This window comes from Sminthopsis crassicaudata, chromosome 1 (assembly GCF_048593235.1).
Source record: "Sminthopsis crassicaudata isolate SCR6 chromosome 1, ASM4859323v1, whole genome shotgun sequence".
In the NCBI taxonomy this organism is placed as follows: Eukaryota; Metazoa; Chordata; class Mammalia; order Dasyuromorphia; family Dasyuridae; genus Sminthopsis; species Sminthopsis crassicaudata.
In genome coordinates this window covers 443,603,268-443,626,505 of record NC_133617.1, presented here as the reverse complement: position 1 = coordinate 443,626,505, position 23,238 = coordinate 443,603,268, and the positions used below count along the sequence as shown (strand labels likewise).

The 23,238-nt window shown below is 31.9% G+C and overlaps 1 protein-coding gene across 8 annotated transcripts in view; it reads right to left on the bottom strand.

Moving 5' to 3' along the window:
* Positions 1-861: 861 nt before the first annotated feature.
* The window catches only part of ROR2 (receptor tyrosine kinase like orphan receptor 2), a 241,264-nt gene continuing 218,887 nt past the window's right edge, over positions 862-23,238 (bottom strand). For all 8 annotated transcript variants that reach the window (XM_074280663.1, XM_074280667.1, XM_074280665.1 and 5 more), the window contains 4 exons: positions 8,534-8,848; positions 7,142-7,387; positions 4,383-4,585; positions 862-3,556 (listed from right to left, as the gene is read on the bottom strand). In XM_074280663.1, the coding sequence (XP_074136764.1) occupies positions 2,120-3,556; positions 4,383-4,585; positions 7,142-7,387; positions 8,534-8,848 (2,201 nt within the window). In that variant the 3' untranslated portion in view covers positions 862-2,119. The remainder of the gene's footprint in view (positions 3,557-4,382; positions 4,586-7,141; positions 7,388-8,533; positions 8,849-23,238) is intronic.

Here is a 23,238-nt window from a genome sequence, read left to right as displayed (position 1 = left end):
GAGTTCAGTGTGGCAGGGAATTTTCCTTCTTGGTAATTAAATAGTTACTTTCTTTACATTCTTTATCTCTACTCTTTATTTAGTAATAAAATTATGAAATTTCATTAGCTTGGCCTTTAGAAATTTAGTTCAGAAGTAAGTAAAGCTGAGTTTTAATTCCGAGTAGAAGGTAGTAAAGAATTCTAGGGATAGAATTATGCTGAGAAGCTGGTATCTTTGGATAAGTCCTGGTTTAAAAAAATAACTTTAATTTCCATTTTTATTAGATCATGATTTTTTAAAAAGTATTCTGTTATCCCTTAGTATTTTGTTTTAGTATCAGGATAAAAAGTATTCTGTTATTCTTGTCTCTTTTAAATAAATTCTTGTGATTCACTGTTACAGTATTTTCTGCTTGCATGTAAAATATTTCTTCCAGTGAAACCTCAGTAATTCAGAGTAATTATGAAGAAGTTTGGTAAGAATAAAAAAAAAAACCCACATTCATAAGTAGAATGTTTTTTAAGGAAATATTTTTTTTTTTCCTTTTGAGGTCACATGTTGAAAACAAAGTTTCAATGTACTATCCAGAAAAGATCCTTTAAGGGACCTTTATTATTTGCTTTAACAAATTTGTTAAAGTTATTTGCTTTAATAAATAAAGCTCTGAATTAACATATAAATCATATAATTAAAATATGAACTATATAAATGATTAGTTCTTAAATATTTGCTGTTTTAAATAGCTAATACCTTTACAAAATTTAAATATGTGGCAATATTGTGAATTTATTATTAAATCTGACAGCTTCAGTTTTGAGAAAATCAACCATTTTCCAACAGTTTATTGCTACCGTAAAAAAGAGTCCTAAAGATAAATTAATCAAACTTTCTCTATCAGTTTATTGTATCCAATAGATATTGGATTTACAAATAATGACTATGATGTACACTAACCACAATACAGTGTGTATGTGTTTTTATAGAATTATTCATGAAATGAATGGACCTTATTTTCATATTTTATAAAAATGAACACTATAAAATACAATGAAATTGCATCCCAAAATGGACAAGAACACTTAAATTACAAAATCCTTATTAAAGATGAAAATACATCAGTGAAAAAGATATATGAAATGTAATAAAATATAAATTACATTTTAAGCTCTGTACAAGATTCATCTTAAGGAAAAAGGAACAAAACTGTATCTGTATAGTATTTTTTTTTGGATATTTCAAAGTCAAAGGTCACTTTCCCTGAAAAGTGGCAGGTAAACATGCAGAATCATTAAAATTATTTGATTTTTAAAATACATGTGTGAATTTTTTAAGGTACCAATTTAAAAGCATTTAGAAGATGTTTTCAAAAATCTCTTTTTTATATTTAACAACCAACATAAAGCTGCAAAGGTGGGTTTATAGCACACAGTAAATATCCCAATCTTTTCTGATTTGTAAAGTAATAAGTCTTTTAGTCACTAGAGGGAGAAAAGAGTAATGCAGTAAGGGAAGGGAAAGCTCTTTTTCATGCTCCAACCTTATTTAGAAACTTCTGCCACATTACTTATTGGAAACAATTCTCTCTACCTTTTTAAATCCTGTTTTCTTAGAGTTTTGAGCCATTTTGATCTAAAAAAGATAAATAGTCTTTTGAGTTTATTTTTTCTTAGAAACAAATGTTTGTGGCTCATTTTTATTAATATTTTAACTCCCATCAAGTAAGATAAATTACATTACAGCCATTTATTCTGCTATCTCACTTTAGGACTCTCAAAGCAATCCTCTTCTCTCTTGTCCAGCTTAGGAATTTGACTAAAAATACAATCAATCACAGATCATGATAGACATAATGTGCAAGGCTACTCAGCAATATGTTGCACAGCAACAGTATCTTAGAGCAGTTTCTCTCGAGGATTATTGACAAAAGCAAAGTAGCAGCTCTATATTATCAAGTCTGCAATAATCTCACCGGAATGTAGAATATCATTACTGTTGCACCCAGTATTTGCTTTCTGTTGTGTCAGTGATGGCCAAGTTGTCTGATCAATTAATTGATCAGATAGCCCTTAGAGGATCACAGTTTTAAAAATAGCCCCACAAAGAAGATGAAACCAAGTTAAGAGGTCATCTCCTTTACCTATGCTTCTGATGGAGTTTCTGTTTCATCTATTTGTAACTGTGTATCATTGTCACCTAGCAACTCTGTTTCAGGAACAGAGCCTTCTTCTTCCTGGACAGGATTCTGAGCTACATCTTCCACTGTATTGAGAGCATCATCATTTCCCTCTGAGAGAAGAGCTGCCCTGTCAGCTACAGATGTGTTGGAGGGGGCTGTTGTTACGTAGCCTGTACTTGTAGATCCACTGCCACTGTGGTGGGATCCTGGTTTGGGAATCATCTGGGAAGGTATCTGTTGAGGAGCCATTTGCATGGGGATTTGGACTGGGTAAAAATTTGGCAAATAAGTACCATAAGCAGGCATTGGCTGATAACCATTCACTGGTATGTACAGCTGAGGAGTTGGGACCATGGGTCTTATCTGCCCTTTCACTGGAATGAACTGTGGTTGAGAGAAAGACTGAGTTTTCTGTTTGGGTCCAATGTATCTGGCATTGCTGACATTGCTCACTGGGCTTGTGCTAAGAGAACTTGTCTGTGTGGTATTGCTTGCTCCAGATGTCTGGGCTGAGCTATTATAATTAGAAAGATTGCCCCAGGTTCTTAGCCTATTATGGATGTCTTTAAATCTTGGTCTTCTGTTGGGAAATTCATTCCAACACTCTATCATCAATGTATACACCCAGGCAGGACAATCATCAGGACAGGGCAAAATTTGCCGATTCCTTATCATTTCAATGACATCCTGATTAGAGTAACCACAATATGGCTGCAGGCCATAGCTGAATATCTCCCACAACACCACTCCATAGGACCATATATCAGAATCAATAGAAAATTTTCCATACATAATTGCCTCAGGAGACATCCATCGGATAGGGAGAAGAGAATTTCCTATCAATTTGTAGTAATCAGCAGAATAAACTTCCCTAAAAAGACCCAAGTCTGATATTTTTACATTTAGCTTATCAAATACAAGTATGTTTCTGGTGGCCAAATCCTTATGGATAACATGGTGGCTAGAAAGGTACTCCATCCCTGCAGCTACTTGTACTATAATATGGAAAAAGTCTGCAGGTTCTAATGTAGATTTAACTGTCTTGTCATCATCAGTACTTCCCACATCTGAATGGGGAGACCTCATGACCAAGAATTCATGTAGGTCACTGTGGGAACAATAACTAAATATCATGCTGATAGGTTGCTCTTTGGTCATGATTCCAAGCAAACATACAATATTTGGATGTTGTAACCTTGATCTTATCATGGCTTCATGTTTAAATTCCTCTCGGAGAGATATTTCTGCTTTGTCTTTTAGGGTCTTAATGGCTACAGTTTGTGTCTGTTCCCCTGGTGTTGTACCAAAGAGATGACCTTTGTAGACTTTCCCAAATCTGTCTTCTCCCAGCTCTTCCATGAACCTTATAGTGGACAGATTGATCTCTTTGAGTTTAGCCTGAAAAAGAAACAATTACAATGATTTTCCTTAATTTGTAACAAAAGAAGCATCTTTACATAAAACAAGAAAAACTCAAATCTGGTTGCTAATTTTTGTTTTTGATTCAATGGCATTAAATTATTTGATGTCAGTTACCTGAATGTAAATTCCATTACCATATAGAAGATTTCTATTTGCTATAAAACCTAGTAATACAGTATAGCAAATAATGTAGAATGTTCTTTGAATTTCTGAATATTTGGCCAACAGATAAAAAGGCGCCAAAGTAAACTATATGAAGCTTTGATGAACTTCTTTTCATGTAAACTAGGTATGTCAACTTTGCATAGTATTTTGCATACATTAATTAATGATTTTTCAATTCTTCCCTAGTCTTCTCCTCTAAATCAGATTCTTCTCATTAAGGAATTTAGCTAAATCATTGCAATTCAAAAAAGGTTTCTAGAAATTGAAGACATTTCAAAAGCCAATAATAAAGAAAAATCTATCTTATATAACTTCAGTCATTCCAATGGTACTTTCATCTTGATCTATATCTTCAGAAAAGAGTGTTTAGTTATTTAAGAAAGATAATTCTTGTGAAAACTATTTTTTCCATTATTAACTGTGTTTGTGTGTTTATATCCATACATATACACCCACATAATATTTGATATCAATGAGATTTTATGAGCAGAGACAAAATATTAGAATGGAAAATGAAAATTTAGTTAAGTATTAATATTAAACATTAAGCATATTGCAATACACACAATCTTATACTACAAGTATAAAGATTGAATCAAGTATTAAAGTCAGCCCCTGAAATGATATACAAGGTTACCTGTTTGTGTTGATTAATAAGTGGCATTTCCATGTCCTGGCTAGGGGATGCCATTAACTGGCGCCGCTGTGGCGTAATGCCAGATGCTTTTTGTTTATTTCTACACATACAGACCAAGAAGAAAAGGCATGCAATGATCAAAGGTATTGCAATGCTAGGAACCAAAATATAGAGGATTCCCATTTTGCTGTTATCCTGGGGACCTGTTAAGAAAATAAGTAACAAATGCTTTTTCAGATGATCTTGTTCAATAAGAAATACTCAGAGAAATATTTAAATGTAAAAAATATGCCCCCATAAACTTTGCTATACTTGAAAAACAGCATAAGTTCAGTGCTTATATATTTCAAAAACATACTTTATCATACACTTTGAAACAAAATAAAATCCATCATACTAATAATAGCTGTATGTTTTTTCTTTCTTAGTATAGTATATTTAATTTGAAATTTTTCTAATACAATAAATGAGATATCATAATTTTTCCTCACAAGACCCTGAAGAGAGATGAAAATGAAATCACTGTGCATTCTGTTCCAATTATGAAATATTTGTTTCTGCATATTTTTCCAACAACAGCTTTTGTGAAGTCCTTACAATATGAGAAAATTCAACGGTGATTGAATTTCAGTAAATACATTGAAGATAGTGAATTCATGAAGCAAAGACAATCACTGAATCATAATTGTCACATTAATTTTTCTCTGTAATACTGTAGAAATTATTTTATTTTAACTTTTAAAAGTAAATGACAACTTTGTCTTTATAGGATTTTCACTCACACAAATGATATTGTTTCATAAACTGGAAAAATTCTAGTCAACCAGTCACTAACAAAAAAGAAAATCCATATGTGCAGATCACTGTATGAGAAACAGCAGGAAGATGTAGCCTAAACAGAACTGTTCCTCTGAACTCTGAACTCACGTGAAACAATAGAGTATTTCCACGTTGCAAAAACTTGACTGGTAAACAGTGAGGAAATCTATATTTGAGAGAACTACATGTTTAACAGACTACTTTCCTATAAACTACTGATGATAAATAGGTTTTACTAATAAAACTGGAAAATGTTAGAGCTGAAACAAGTTTTAGAAGTAAACTATTGAAAAATTTGAGGGCCAAAAAAGTGATTTGCCCACTTTTACATGAAAATTTTTATATGTCAGCAAAAAAAGACTGTTCAGACTGAATTATTATTTAGTGATATTGTTGTTGGTAAGACAAAAAAGAATTGTTAGAAAGAGAACTGGAATTGAGATTAAGACCAATGTTTGAATTCAGACTCTAATATATCTGAATTATATAATCATGGTTGAGAACTTAACTCGTTTAAATTGCTTTTTCTGCATTTGTAAAATTGAATAATAATACTTTAAAAATCTCAAATCAGAATGTAAAACAGCTATTATGAGTACTTAATATAAGGTATTTGGAGACATTTTTATTTGTTTCTTCTGAATGAAGTGATTTGAAAGTTAATTCCTAGATAAAAGGGGAAAATGTAACCAAATATTTACTCTCTGTCCCCATTCTCATGTCTACTATTTCTGGAAGGAAGCAAATTCTGAGAAAGTTGAAAATTTCAAAATTCTTTGTCAGGCCAATATTTATTATTTTTAAACTTAAAGAGAATGCTCAGCTGCTGGATATTTCTTCTCTAACTTCAGGTTTGGCACCTTGAAGTCAAAGAGGATAGGCCATTACCCATTTTGATGATATATCTCATATGTCTATGTACTGAGTAGAGTATCATATTTTCACTCTACTATTTTATTAATCAAAGATAACGTTAGAGCCAAAAAGAACCTTAAAGATCATTTGTTTTGATCTTTTCATTTCAGAGATAAGGACACTGGGGCTTAAAGAATGAAATGATGTAATCAAGGTTATACAACCAAAAGGGCTAGAGCAGATTCTGATTCCAAGTAAAGTGCTCTTTATATTTTCCTAAATTATATTAAGATTGCTCTTCAAGTTAATTTTGATCAGATTTACTTTGTATAAAAATGTTGGTCAAGGGGAAACTCACTATAATGATTCTTCTAATAGTGAAATTTGTCCTGAAGTTCTTACCATTTCAGCAATGGCTCAGTATTGCATTAAGCATTAAGGTTCTCTTGGGTAAATAGGAAAATTATTATTTCAAAATATGATTTATTCCTATTTTATGCATCATTATAAAGACATTAATTATTTACCTTTTGAGGGAATACCTACATTGACGACATGGAAGACATGTTGAAGCAACTGGTAAACAGTTTCTTCCTAATTTTGAAGTATATTTATATTTTAAAACATAATCCTCAATTATATATGTGGTAAAAGATTCATAAATCACTGAAATACAAATGTCATTTTTGTCACTACTTACAAACTTTTCTTTAACAAGTACAAGAACTAGAACTGTAACAAATTAGGAAGAGTATGGAATTAAATTTCATAACATTCTGTCTTTGCCCACTCTGTTATAAAAGCTGAAAAGCAGTGAAATGACCAAAAGATAAAGAGAAAATAATTGACAATCTATTCCTAAATTAGATAACATTTTGACAAATTATAATTATTATTACAATTAATATTAATAATATTATCTCTACTTTCTAGATAAAGAAACTAAGATTACATAATCTGCTCAAAGCCAAATAATTATTTAGTGAGAGACCTGGGATTTAACCATTTATAGGGAACATTATCAATTCAAATTTACATACATCAAATATCTGGACAATACTTAAAAAAATAATAATAATACATACTACAAGAAGGTATGTCACACAGTTCCATGCGTACGTTTTTATTCTGTGTAAAACACCATGGTCCTTCCATTTGTCCTCCAGGATTTCGGCAGTAGGCATGCCCTCCTGCTATTTCTGGAAAATCCATGCTTGACAGGTGATGACTATGTGGATATTGGACATTCCAGGCTTGGCACTGATGACCTGATTGAGTGGTGCTGATAGTTCCTCTATAATTTGATCCAGAGCCATTGTAGCACTGGTGAACTGAAGAAAAAAAAAAAAAAAACAGACTGTAGGAGTTAAAAAGTTAAGGGGACATTACCTCTCTACTTCAATTGTCTGCCCCTTGCAAATGAAATAAAAACCAATAAAATAAACATAAAATGGAATTCAGTAGGACAATGTAGTTTTATGGGTAATTTCTGAGAGACAAAGCAATTGAATATTTCAGATATAGCTCAGTGAGAACTTTCATTTAAATCCAGCATCTAGAAGAGTCCAAGAGAAAACATTTAACATACATATATAATAAATTAAATTAGACAAATTCATAGTTCTAAGCAATATTATTTCTTCTAAGTTAAATAAGGATCTAAATTTCATTCAGAATCAGTATATCCACCTACATAGGAATTAAGGAAATTTCATATACATTGGAAATACATACATACATACACACACAATTTTTTTTTTTGTCATATGGAACAAAAGAGGGCATGAAGTAGTATCTTTGTCACTGCATACCATAAAATAGACCACTTCCAGGCTCAATCTCAGAAAATACAATTATTTAGTCTTTTTTCTTAGAAGTATTGAAAAATACTATTCTGAGTCATATTTTTCATTTAACTGAATCTTTTCTATACAAGGAAGCAGGGTGTTGTAAATTTACTCTCTATCCTTTACTGGGAAAGGACATATATTAATGGAATTTCTACCTTTTTAAAAGAAAGTGTAGTGGGTAAAACCTTGAGTTCAAGTTATTGTTCTGATATTTATGAGCCATAGGGAATTGGATAAATCACTTAGCTTCCTTTATGCCTCAGTTTCCTTGTCTTTGAAATGAAAAGAATATAATTTACATTATCAAATTCATAAGGTTACAAAGGGGGGAAACAGCTTTGCAATATTCACTGTTAATAAAGTACCATTAATATTTTAAAACAAACACAAGATGGCCTTTTTTTCAAATATTTTCAGGATAATTTAAGATTTCTCTTTTTCTGTAACAGTTTCAAACTCTAAAAGTGGCCAATGAAATGGAAAACAGCTAGTTGAATCAAACAGGGCTGAAAATGTGGTTTTTAGTTCTAATTAAGAATGAGATCTTATTCGTAATTCTTAGAGAATGACATGGTAGGTAAGGAATAATACAAAAGTGACAATAAAAATAAAAATGACAAAGCTTACATTGGTTAAGTCTTTCCACAGGGATGCCAATCCTCATGCAGTTGGCAGCCTCTGCACTTTCAGGTAGTGGCAGATCCTCACACTTGGGCAGCTGGAGCTGCATGAGGATGAGAGGATTCGAGCGGGCAATGTTATATTCCTGCCGGCACAGATCATTCTCCAGCACCTCACATTCATCCCGGCACAGCTCCCTACGTTTGGGAGTCCTTGACCACTCATCACAGAGTGGAAATACAAAGTGGCAGAAAGAAGGGATGGCAAACTGGGAACACTGATCAGATAAATGGGTGGAAGTGCCAATCATGGTGAATGCAGCTGCAAGACAATATCCAGACAGTATTAGGAAAACTAGTTTCTTTTTTTTTTTATTAAATTAAATTAAATTTTCAGTTCTACATCATTTCTTTCCCTCTTCCCCCTTTCCTATTCCTATTCATTGATAAAGAAAGAAAACTAAAATTGTTACAAATATGTATAGTCAAAGAAAGCAAATTCTCACATTAGTCATGGGAGGGAAGAAAGGAGGAAAGAAGGAAAGGAGGAAGGGAGGAAGGAAAGAAGAAGGAAGGAGGGAAGAAAAGAAAGAAGAGAGGAAGGAAGGAAAGAGAAAATATTTTCCGGGGCAGCTAGGTGGCTCAGTGGATAGAGCACCAGCCATGAATTCAGGAGGACCCGAGTTCAAATCTGGTCTCAGACACTTAACACTTCCTAGCTGTGTGACCCTGGGCAAGTCACTTAACCCCAGCCTCAGGGGGGAAAAAAAAATTCTCCAATCATCACTATGAGTCCATTAGCTCTCTATCTGGAGATATACTGAATGTCTCATTATGATTCCTTTGGAAGTATAATTTTTCATTTTGTTAAGCAGAGTTCCTAAGTGTTACCAAGTTATTTATCTTTACAGTGTATCTGTCATTGAATAAATTGTATGTCTGGTTATGTTCACTTTGTTTTGTAGTCGTTCATATAAATCTTAGGAAGATCAGTTTCCAAATAATCATTCTTCATATTTTTTCCTTGACAAATCCAGCAATATACATTAAAGGAAGTAGTGCTATTCCCCATCAAGAAGGATGAAATTAGAGAAATGGAGACATTGGTCCTATTGGAATTTCTTAATCTTGCAACTTTTTTTCCCTAAGGCAATTGGGGTTAAGTGACTTGCCCAGGATCTATAACTAAGAAGTGTTAAGTGTCTGAATCTAGATTTGAACTCAGGGCCTCCTGATTTCAGGGCAGGTGCTCTATCCACCTGCACCGCCTAGTTGTCCCTGGAATTTCTTATATGACTCTCTTAGAAAACTTAAAGATTTGAGGCTGAAACAAGGATATAGAATTTATCCTTTTTCATAACTCCTCTAAGATCAGTATCTTCTTTTATAAAAGAGATATAATATTTGGACTACTTTTGTTAACTGTTAAAATGAATTCTCATATTGCTCTAATTTTGAATTTTGAATTACAAAGTTTCCCTGAGCTAAGACTGCACTATAACATCATTCTACTTGTCAGACAAGCAAGATTGTGATTAATGTCTGTTTTAATAGTTCAAAGTGATTTGATACTGGGTCACATTTAATGTAAGCCAAAATTCAATTAATGCAACACATGAGCTAGTCAAGGATTTTGACATGCTGCTATATTGTCATCTGCACTTGCCTATCACCATATATATATGGGATGCACTGTTGGTACCATATTACCAACAGTTGTGTTCTTTTTTAAGTACCTGCTTGCGATAGTAGCACTGTCATCACAAAAGATTAGATGCAGTTATTATGAAACAAAAATTAGGTAAAACTGCTCAACACAAAAATAGTAACTATAAAATAGGACAAGATATCAGAAAGCCTGACATGTTACAAAATACACAGGCAAGAAAAAAGACAAAGTGTTATCAGTTTTTTTGTGGTATAACAATGGTAGAAGTGTTACAAAAATAGAAAGAGTGTTTTTTATCTATTTGATTGAAAACTGAAATCAGAACATTTTCTTCTTATCAGGAGTCATTTGGACAAAAATTTAAAATTTATTTTAGGCGGGAAAAGAAAATAGAAATGAAGTAGAAAGCAAAGAAACTTTTCCTGAAAACATTAGCTGGTTCAATTGCTTTAGTGATTAAGTGACTTACATAATATTAAAATTATCAGACAGGTAAGTAGTGCAGTTGAGGATGTGGCAGTTAGATATCCTGCTGTTCTAAAAAAATATTGAAGAAAGTGGATATACTGATCAACAAATTTTTATAGACGCATTTCAGAAAAGGATGCCTGCTTGAACTTGTATTTCTAAAGAAAAAACCCTCAACTTGAATTTGAAGTATCTAAATATAGAAAAGAATGTAAAATTAAAACCACCACATATTTATCAGTTTTGAAATTCCCATGCTCAGAAAGATTACAAAGATTGATTGCTTCCAGTTCTTTGGCATTTGAATAAGAAAACACAAGTGACTAAAGCTATTTTTGAAGACTGGTTTTCAAGGTATCTTAGCCCCACTATTAACAAATATTTCAAGAATAATAAGACTATACTTAAAGGATTACTTTTTAAAGATAATGTAAACCCAAAGACCCCAGCCTCTGGGATAAGAACTCAGTAGTTGATAAAAATTGCTAGGAAAATTGGAAAATAGTATGACAGAAACTAGGCATCGACCCACACCAAATACTCCAAATCAAGATTAGGTCAATATGGGTACATGATTTACATGTAAAGAGTGACATTATAAGCAAATTAGAAGAACAAAGAATAGTCTATTTCTCAGATCTGTGGAGAAGGAAGGAATTTAATGGCAAAGGAGAATTAGAATACATTATGGAATGCAAAATGGATAATTTTGATTATATTAAGTTAAAAAGACTTTGGACAAACAAAATCCTACAGACAAGATTAGAAAGAAAGCAGTAAACCAGGAAAAAGTTTTTATATCCAAGGGTTCTAATAAAGAACTCATTTTTAAAATATGTAGAGAATTGACTCAAATTTATAAGAATACAAGCTATTCTCCAGTTGACAAATGGCCAAAGGATATGAACAGACAATTTTCAGATTAGGAAATTAAAATCATTTCTAGTCATGTGAAAAATGCTCTAAATCACTATTGATCAGAGAAATGCAAATTAAGACAATTCGTAGGTACCACTCTATACATTTCTCAAATTGGCTAAGATGATAGAAAAAGATACTGATGAACATTGGAGGGGATGTGGGGAAACTGGGACACTGCTACATTGTTGGTAGACAATTCTGGATATCAATATGGAACTATGCCCAAAGGGCTATCAAACCGTGCATACCCTTTATCCAGTAGTGTCTCTACTGGACCTGTATCCCCAAAAGATCATAAAAAAGGAAAAGGATTCACATATGCAAAAATGTTTGTAGCATATGTAGCAGTTCTTTTTGTAGTTGACAGAACTGGAAACTGACGCCTATCAGTTGAAGAATGGTTGAATAAGTTATGGGTATATAAATGTAATGGAATATTATTGTTCTGATCAGAAAGGCCTGGATCAATTTACATGAACTGATGCTAAGTGAAGTAAGTATTATCCACATTTCAATGAATTTGCATGCTTACATTTTCACACAATGAATCAGTTGTATTTGAATAGCCCAAGGCATTATCTTTATTTTTATTTTTTGTAAAGCTTTTTTAAAAAGCTTTTTTGTAAAGCAAAATACATGCATAGTTTGCAACAAGACCTTGTGTTCCAACTTTTTTTCTTCCTCCCTTCCCCTTCTCCTCTCCTTTAGACAAGTATTCCAATATATGTTAAACATGAGCAATTCTTCAATACATATTTCTACAATTATCATGATACACAAGAAAAATCTCATCAAAAATGAAAAAAATGAGAAAGAAAATAAAATGCAAGCAAATAACAACAAAAAATGAAAATACTGTATTGTGATTTATACTCAATTCCCACAGTCCTCTCTTTGGATGCAGATGATTTTCTCCATAACAAGACCATTGGAACTGGCCTGAATCACCTCACTGCTGAAAAGAGCCATGCCCATCAGAACTGATCATTGTATTATCTTCTTCTTCCTCTATACAATGTTCTTTTTTTGGTTCTACTCACTTCACTTAGCATTAGTTCATCTAAGTTTCTCCAGGCCTTTCTAAAATCATCCTACTGATTGTATCTTATAGTACAATAATATTCCATTACATTCATATACCACAACCTAGTCAGCCATTCTCCAACTGATGGGCATCCACTCAGTTCCAGGTCCTTGTTACAAAAAAGGCTGCTACAAACATTTTTGCACATGTGATCCTTTTCACTTTTTTATGATCTCTTTTGGATACAAAGCTAGTAGAAACATTGCTTGATCAAAGAGTATGCATAGTTTGATAATCCTTTGAGCATAGTTCCAAATTGCTCTCCAGATATATGAAAATTTAAAGAAAGAGAAAGCATTAGGTCAATGCTGATAAAAAAACTTTTAAATGAAAAAGATGTTTGCTATTTTGTCAGTGTAGTTATGTCACTTAAGATATGCTATCACATTCAGGTAGGATATCAGTAATTTTAACTTTTTTAAGCTTTGATTTCTATAATTATTGTAACAAACTGGAATCAAATGCATGTTCTTATTTGTTAATATTCCTTATTTATTTTTTAAAAAATTATTAAATTTATTTCATTGCCCATTTTCCCTATTAATTATCATGTTTTATATACAGATATAATTTCAAACAAATAGTGTAAAATTAAAATATATTGAAATAAAAAAATTCAGCTATTTCATGGGATTAATTATTCACACTAATTGGCATATGGCACTTTTTTCCTTGAAGCTTTTGCCATATGGAGTAATAATGCTTTTTTCCCTCTCTTCTCTATACTTCATTGAATTCATCAGCAATTTTCTTATTTTAAGATTCTTAACAATAAAATATTTAAATTTTAGAATGTTTACATCATCTTCAGAAAATAATTGAATAACATAAAATTACCAAATATATTTATCCCACTATAAACCATTATAAAAAGATAAAGAAGAATTTTAGCAAAGATGACTGCTTACACAGAGGCAGTCTATTATGTTCCTCAATCATATTGCAGCAAAAAGTTGAAATTCACATTATGCTGAATTAAGAAGTTCAATCATAAACTAGTGTTTTCTCTTGTTCCAGAACTATGTAAAAAGTTAACCAGCAGACAAGGAAAAGGGATTATTAGTAATTTAGTGACAAATGTAGGCAAAGACGCATAGTAGAGGGAACATTACAATGAAGTTCATCCAACATTGTCCTTGAAACAACTTAAAAATAATGTATCAAACAATTAGGGAGTAGCATAGCCAACAAAAGGCTAAGATGAGATGAGAAAATTTTCCAATTCAACACAACTTAAAAGGTTTCAAGTTGGAGACTGTGGCACTGGAATTGGGCTGACCCAGAGTGTATGCAGTGGCAATATGAACCTTGAAGACAGCTGTGACAGCAGTAGCAGCAACAGTAGCACTTTCGGAAGCTCTCAGCTGATAGATAGGAAGGGACATCTGGTTAGAAAGAGATTATAGGGGACACACTGGCTAGCACTGGGCACAGGGCTAATTTTTTTTTCCTTTTCCCCAAATACATCACTTATGCACAGTTTCAGGTAAAGTGCAGAAAGGAAGGTTGTGGGCTCTAACTGGAATTCAAAGATAAAAAGGACTGCTAATGTTTGCAGTTATAAGAAAGCAAGGGTTCTTTCTGGGGAAGGACAACAGCACAGACTAGGAAAACAATGCTTAAATCTCTCTACATCACATCATGGTAGTATGGAAAAATTACAGAACCTTAGAACTACCTGTAAAAAGAGTAGGATAACAAAAACTGAGGCTTGGGGCAATGATTCCCATCCCAGGTGAGCAAAGCCTAATTTTAACATAAATTTCAAAGTCAAAAATTAGATTGGAAATATGAGCAAACAACACAATTAAAGCAAAAGAACTTAATCATAAAAGCTATAAGTTCAGAAGACAATGTGAAAAAGTTACTCAAAAAATACAGATTGAACACATGTTCAGCAAGAATTCCTGAAAGAGCCAAAAAAGGGGAAAATTATTTTAAAAATAAAATATTTGTGTAAAGAAAAGATTAAGAAAAAATAAGTGTGAGTGAAAATTATGAAAAGAGAATGAAGAGCTTGGTAAAAGAAAAAAGTACAAAAAATATTGAAGTAAAAAAAACTGAACAAATGGTAAAAGAGGCATAAAACTTCACTTCCAAAAAGAACTTAAAAAGCAGATTTGGCCAAATGGAAAAAGAAGCATAAGACATAAATAAAGAAAATAATTTCAATAATTAGAATTGAGCAAATGGAAGCAAATGATTATATGTGATATCAAGAAACAAAATAAAGTAAAAAGAATAAAAAAGTAGAAAAAATATAAACTACATCATCAGAAAAATAAATTATGATGGATTACAGATGGGGAAGAGATAATAAGAATTCCCAGGCTATCTGAAAGCTGTGATAAAAACAAAAGCCATTATATTTTAAGAAATTATCAAGGAAAACTTCATCTTAGAATCAGAGGGTAAAATGCAAATTGAAATAATTCACTGATCATTTCTTGAAACATTCCTGGAAAACTTCCAGGAATATTATAGCCAAATTTCAGATTCCCAGGTCAAATAGAAAATATTACAAGCAACCAGAAAGAAATCATTCAAATATCATAGAGCCACAATAATGATTATACAAGATTTATCAAGTAATCAAGTTAAAGGAGTGAAAAGTTTAGAATGATATTTTGCAAGACAATCAAAGTAGGATTACAATAAAAAATAACCCACCTGACAAAACTGAGTATAATTGAATATTGATGAAATAGAGGAATTAAACATTATACAAAATTTTACATTCAAAGACAAGGCACAAGAAAATCATAAAAAGTTAAGTATGAAAGAGAAATCATAAAGGACTAAATATTTTAAAGATATTCATATTATTAAATGCAAAAATTATGATCCCAAGAACTTTTTCATGATAAGGCATGTAGAAAGAGTCTACATACACAGAGGGCATGAATTAAATTGATTATGCTGGAATAAGTTTAAAAATGAAGGAATGAGAAAAAAGGATGCACTGGAAAAAGAGGAAGAGGAGAAATCAGAAAGGTCATTTTACAATGAAAAGTGAAATGGAAGTGGGTCAAATGAATTGGTTCAAAGAGGGAAAAAATATATAAATGCATGCATGCAAACATGCATATATAGATAGATTTATATACATCTGTATATTTATCTGTAGATATATAATATAGATAAAGCTATCTAGATGTATAGGTATATAAAAATGGAAATAGTTCCATAAAAGTGTATCTACACAAATCTATATCACCATAGATTTACAAATAAAGAGATATTATCTTGCTGAACAGAGAAGTAGAAGAAAAAAGAGATAAGAAAAGTGGGAAGTTGTTAGGTTCTTACTAAGTGCTAATGAGATAATGAGATATTAGATTCTTACTAAGTGCTAAGTTGGTACTTAACAATTCTCTAGTTCTGGCCTTTACTGAGAGTTTTATTTGTGAATTCCTGGGGAAGAGCTTGCATGCTCAGGAGGAGCAAGTTCATTGGTTGAAGTAATTTTTCCCAGAAGCCCTTGCATTATCCCATGCCCATTCTCTGGGAGGATAAAAGAGGGCAGCTCTGGAGGAAAGAGAGAGTTTTGTCTGGACGAGACTTGAGGCTGCTCTCTGCAGGAAGGGAAGTCGGCTCTCTACAGGAAGAAGAATCTGTCCGAGAGATTTGAGTTGACACAGCAGATCTCCTCCCAGAGAGCAATCAGCAGCTTCTGGAGACAACAGCACGTTATATATTGGCGTCCACAACATGGGGCAAGGACTTTTGCTTATCCTGACAAGGACTTATTCTGAGCCCTTCAGAGGAGCTAGCCCAGACCTTCGCATTTAAGGACTTATTCTGAGCCCTTCAGAGGAGCTAGACTGTAACATCGCAGGAAGTGAAGATAATATGAAGGATTAAAAGAAGCAGTGATCAAAAGGAAAATAAAGTTTTGAGAAAATTAGAGAGACAGAAGAATAAATTGAAGAAAACAGTATAGAAAAAAAAATACAGTAATCATAAGTGTCAATATGAATGGGAAGAATTCACCCATAAAATGAAAATGAGTAACAGAATGTATTAGAAATCAGAATACACCAACTGCAAGAAGTACACCTGAAGCAGAAAGATATAGAAAGAATCAAATAAGGAGCTCAAGCAGAATTTAACTAAAGTAAAAGAAGGCAGGGGTTAACAATCATGATCTCATAGAAGATAACCTGGTACATTACATTTGACTAAAAGGTACTAAAGATAGTGAATTAATATCAACATTAAAATATATCCAATTGAATAGCATCCAAATTCGAAAAGAAAAAAGTTAAATGAGTTAAACTTCATCAGTGGGAAAACATCCATTTCTCCCTAATAAAACTGGACAAATAAAACCATAAAATAAATGAGAAATAAGTTAAGGAAACAAATAGAATTTTTTAAAAGACCGATATGACTGCTGGAGAAATATGAATGGGAACAGAAAGTAGCATGTCATTTTCACAAAAATTAATCGTACATTAGGGCATAAAAACTAACAAAGGCAAAAAAAAAAAAAGGTAGGAACATGAAGTGCTCCCATTTTGGAACATAATGCAATAAAAATTACATTCAATAAAGGGTCTGGAAGCAGAGAGTAAAAATTAATTATAAATGAAATAATCTAATCTTGAAGAACGAGTGAGTCAAAGCACAAATCATAGAAACAATTTTCTTAAAGATAAGAAAAACAATGTGACAACATACCAAAATTTATAGGATGTGGTACAGATAAGAAAAATTATTTCTGTTTATATCAATAAAAAGAGAAAAAACAGTTAGATGGATGAATCATACAGTTAAAAAAAAACCAGGAAAAAATAAATTTAAAATCTTCAATTAAAGAGTAAAATAGAAATTCTGAAAACCAAAGGAAAGATTAATAAAATTGAAAGCAAAAATATCATTGAACTAATAAACTTCTATAAAAGCCTAATAATCACTAGGTAATTTTTAAAAAGAAAGAAGAAAATCTAATTACTAGTGTCAAAAATGAAAAATGAAAAGCTCCACCAATGAAGATGAAATTAACAACTACAGAAGATTATTTATCTAATTATATGCCAATAAAACTGACAATCTAAGTGAAATGGATGAATATTCACAAAAAATATAAATTTCCCAGATGAGCAGAAAAGGAAATAGAATAACACTATCTTTAAAAATGAAATTTAAATGTGATGAATGAAATTTCTAAGAAAAAATTAACAAGACCAGATGGCTTTATAAGTGCATGCTACCAAACATTTAAAGAACTACTTCTAAAACTGGATAAATGAATTTTTTTAAATAAGTAGAGAAATCCTTACTAATTTCTTCTATGTCACAAATATAATTTTGATTTCTAAACTAGGGAGAGCAAAACAAGAAAGAAACCTATAATCCAATTTGCCTAATGAATATTACTTTTACTTTCTAATATTTTTCTATTACATGTAAAAATATTTTTAAATTTAAAAAAAATGAGTCTCCCTCCCTTTCCTCCAGTCCCTTCCTAAGCAAAGTAGAAATTTTTGCACAACTTATACATGTGTGGCCATGCAAAAACCTGTTATTTTATGAAAGAAAACAGACCAAAAAAATAAAAATAAAAAAATCCTAAGAAAAATAAAATTAAAAAAAAAAAAAAAAGCTTTGATCTGCACTCATACTCCATTAGTTCTTTCTCTGGAGATGGATGGCATTTATCAGTGCTTAAGTCTCTTAAAATTTTCTTGGATCACTGTATTGTTGAGAATAGCTAAAACATTCACAGTTTTATAATTTCACAATACGGGTGCTATGATATTCAGTCTTTTCCTGGGTCTGCTCACTTTATTTTGCATCAGTTCATGTAAGTCTTTTCAGGTTTTTCTGAAACCATCCTGCTGATCATTTCTTATAGCACAATGGCATTTCATCACAATTATATAAACACAACTTGTTCAGCCAGTCCACAATTGATGGGCTCTCCTCAATCACAAATTCTTATCTGCTATAAATATTTTGTAAATAGTTTCTAATGAATATTGCTGCAAAGATTTAGCAATTAGAATTAGAAAATTAGAAAGAAAAGCAAGAAACAAGGAAAAACTTTTTTCAGCAAGTTTCTGTGACAAAGATCTCATCCCTCAAATATATAAGCCAAATATATATTATAGAAAGACACATTAAATAAATTCTAAAAATTAAATAAAACCTCATATGTACCAGATTGGCTGGTAGATATGATATGCATGCTATGTGACAGAAAAGGAAACGGATAAGTGTTAGAGTGAGTATGGAAAAATTGGAGCATGAATGCATTGTTGGTAGAGTTGTGAAATGATTTCTGCAGAACAATTTGGAACTCTGGTCCAAAGGATTATAAAACTTGGCATAAAGTCTTTGACCCAGCAATTTCAGTTCTAGGTCTGTATTACAAAGAGATCAAAGGAAAATGATACATTTATACAAAGAATTTTAAGGCAACATTTTGGGGTATATAAGAATTGAAAGTTTGTGATGTACCTATCAATTTGGGAATAGCTGAACAAGTAATATTTGATTATGATGGAATATTATCATGCTGTAAGAAAAGATGAAGTAGTTGGTTTCAAAAAATTTGGGGAAGATTTATGTCAACTGAGGCAAAGTGAAGTGAATAGAACCATGAAATCTTTATATATAGTAATAGCAATGATGATCAATTGTTAAAGAGTTAACTACTATAATCAGTGCAACAATCCAAAACAATTCCAAAGGATTCATATTGGAGAATACTATCAACTTCCTGAGAAAGAACTGATGAAACTCAAATGTAGAATGAATCATATTTTTTCACTTTATTTTTCTTGATTTCTTTTGGGAGCATGGCTAATATAGAAATGTTATGCATTATTTTCCATGTATAATTGACACCCTATTTCTTGCTTTCATAGGTATTTGAGGAGGGCCTAGAAGGATGAAAAGAATTTGAACTTAAAAACTAAAAGAAAATCAATGCTAAATTTTTTAAAGAAAGAAATTACAAAAAAAAAAAAAAATCCCAGCAACACTGTAGGCAAAATTAAAATTTCTGCATTAAAGAAAATATATTTCAAGCATCCAGGAGAAGCAGTTCAATGATCCAGAAAGTATAATCAGGGTTATTAAAGACTTACCAACTTCTACCAAAACACAGAGAAGATCTTGGATTATAACATTCCAAAAAGGTAAAGGGAAGGGAATAGGCATTTTTATAAACCTATTACGAACCACAGAACACTCTATGTGAAAGGCACTGTACTAAATAGTTCACTAATATTATATATTTTGATATAAAAGGGAAATCAAAAGAGAGAGACTTACAATCAAGAATAACAAAGCTGAGTATTGTCCTACAGGATTCTCTTCAGAGGGCTTGTAAAGGGGAAAGAGTAAAAGTAATACACTAGCATATAAAAAGAAAAATCGAGAGGGAATTTGTCACATTATAAGGGGGGTACATGAGAAGATAAGGTATATAAGCATAAAGGAAGGTGTGAGCTGCAGATGAATCTCAATATGAAACTTACGTGTGAAATAGACAGGGTTGATGGAAGTTAAAAGGGAGGATACTAAAAGGCATAATTACAAGTAAAACATACTTTCTGATTTTAAATGGGGATTTCAAAAAGAAAAAAAAAGAACTCTAGGTTATGGTATGTGAATATAATATAATGAGCTATAAAGAATGAAAAAAGGAAAGAGTTATCTATAAACTTGGATAGTAAGTACTGATTCACTGTGTAAAAGATAAGTAGGAGAACAATTATGCCATCGCAAGAACATTGAAAAGAAAAACAACTTTGTAAGATATAAACAGTTTTACTGACCAACTGTGTCTCTAGAGGACCTAAGAAGAAACATGATATCTTGCTCTTGACAGAGAGAGTTTGTATTCAAGATTAAGAAAGAGACATGTGTTTTCGGACATGGAAACTTAGTGGATTTGTTTTGCTTGATTATTTTGCTTGATTAGAAGATTTTTATCTCCCCTTTTCAGTTTTCAAATTAAGAAGAGAACAATGACAGGAGTGGGTGGATTAGCAGTACTGATTTCAGAAAATAAAGTGAAACAATAAATATTTTTAAATGTATACAAAAGAAGAATAATAGTAGGCAATTTTCATGTGTATGATAATAGGGAGCCTCACTTTGGAAAGGCATTCTGGATTGGAGCATATACAGGCACTCTGTTAACTAATTCCAATCAACTGATGACTTGAAGAATTATACTACTAGCTAAGTGCTTAGTCAGAACTGAGATGCCTCCAAAAGATTCCTAGGCAAAGGACTCCCTGGGTCTTAATTTGGCTCTTTTTTGACTGGCTAAATTCTGGTTAAGATACAGATAATGTGTAAGCACAATATCTCTCTTTCAGTCTAAGAACAATCTCAATCAGTATGTGGTACTTGAATACAGGTCTCTGTTTTTGTAGCTTTGAATTTGTTTTGTTATGATTTTAGGTAAAAAAAACTATTAGATTAAGCTATAGTTTTGTGAGTTTCAATATGTTACAACTGTTGGTCACTAAAGTCTAGAAGCCAGGGTATATGCCATATTTGGCAGCCAGCCAACCCAGAATAAACTTGTGAATCTAGTTCATTATCAAAGTTCCTTGGAATGATTTAAGAGATACAGCCTTAACTGAAATGAAGACTTGTCTAGTAGTTGTGATACAATTTGAAAGTGAACCAGTGGGATTAATGCTAAAAAAGAACTTCTTCACAAGAACAAAGGTAAAAAGGCAAAGGTGAAGTTGAGAAATATTTGTACTTCTGTTTTTACAATATCTTCTTAGTAAATAACCTTTTAAAAATAGCTAATTGATTTAATTGGTTAAATGAAGATCTAATCACTAATAACAACAGAGAGGAGAACACACTAGAATGTGGGCTTGAGTCAATATTAGAGAAAGCCACTCAAAGAATTCTGATGGGCATATGCAGCTGACCTCGTTCTTGAAGAATTCTTGAAGTACAGAAGGAAGTACAGACAAAAGAGTTTAGAATTAATATGTGACATTAAGTATTTTTCTTCTCTATGTTTTATTTTTTCAGTTGACTATTTTTCCTTCTAACTTTCACTTTAAAAATGAAAGAGAGAAAACAAAAATAAAATGGAAAACCAAACAAGGACAAAACATGATTAACAAGCAAAGTCAAGCAAAAGAGATTCCTCTACTGATCACTTCCAAAAATGTTTGTCTCATTCTGCACCTTAAATCCATTTGTCCAGAATGGTGGTGGTATTCTTCAATATTACTCCTCAGAAATCTTGATGTTTCAATAAATTTATCAGAGTTCTTGAATCTTTCAAAATTGTTTTTTTTTTCCTTTTTTAACAATATTGCTATTGTTCTCTTCAATTGTTCTTTTATTTCTCTTCAGTTTATATAAAGCTCAGATTTTCATTTAAATGTTCATATTATCATTTTAACTGCTTCATATAATACTCTATTACATTCATGAATTTTAAATTATTCAGCCTTACCTCAACTGATGGGCACCCTCTTTTTTCCTTGCTACTATCAAAAGAGCTGTTATAAATATTTATGAACATATAGGTATTTCTCTTCTTTTAAAAATTCTTTAGAGTATAATCTTTGTAGTGGTGTCAATAGGTTACAATCAAGGGTATGCACAATTTTGTGAATTTATGGGTATATGACTAGACCAATTTACAATTTTACCAATGATGTAAATCTGTTTCCCTGACTCCCTCCAAGATTTGTTATTCTCCCTTTTTTATTTACTTTAGTAATCTGATAGGTGTAAAATAGAATCTTGAAGTTGTTTTTAATATATATTTATTTATTAGTGGTTTTGAGTCTTTTTTTGAGAGGTGATAAGCTTAGATTGCTTCCTTAAGAAGTTAATTTTTTTCTTTTTTTATTTTATAATTATAAATTTTTTTGACAGTATATATGCATGAATAATTTTTTTATAACATTATCCCTTGTATTCATTTTTCCAAATTATCCCCTCCCTCCTTCTACTCCCTTCCCCTAGATGACAGGCAATCCCATACATTTTACATGTATTACAGTATAACCTAGATACAATATATGTGTGTAAATCCCATTTTCTTGTTGCATGTTAAGTATTAGATTCCGAAGGTATAAGTAACCTGGGTAGATAGACAGTAGTGCTAACAATTTACATTCACTTCCCAGTGTTCCTTCTCTGAGTGTAGTTGTTTCTGTCCATCATTGATCAGCTGGAAGTGATCTTCTTTATGTTGAAGATATCCACTTCCATCAGAATACATCTTCATACAGCATTTTTGTTGAAATGTATAATGATCTTCTGGTTCTGATCATTTCACTCAGCATCAGTTGATGTAAGTCTTTCCAAACCTCTCTGTATTCGTCCTACTGGTCATTTCTTACAGAGCAATAATATTCCATAAACATCATATACCCAACCATTCTCCAATTGATGGACATCCATTCATCTTCCAGTTTCTAGCCACTATGAAAAGAGCTGCCAGAAACATTTTGGCACATACAGGTCCCTTTCCCCTCTTTAGTATTTCTTTAGGATATAAGCCCAATAAGCAGCACTGCTGGATCAAAGGGTATGCACAGTTTGATAACTTTTTGAGCATAGT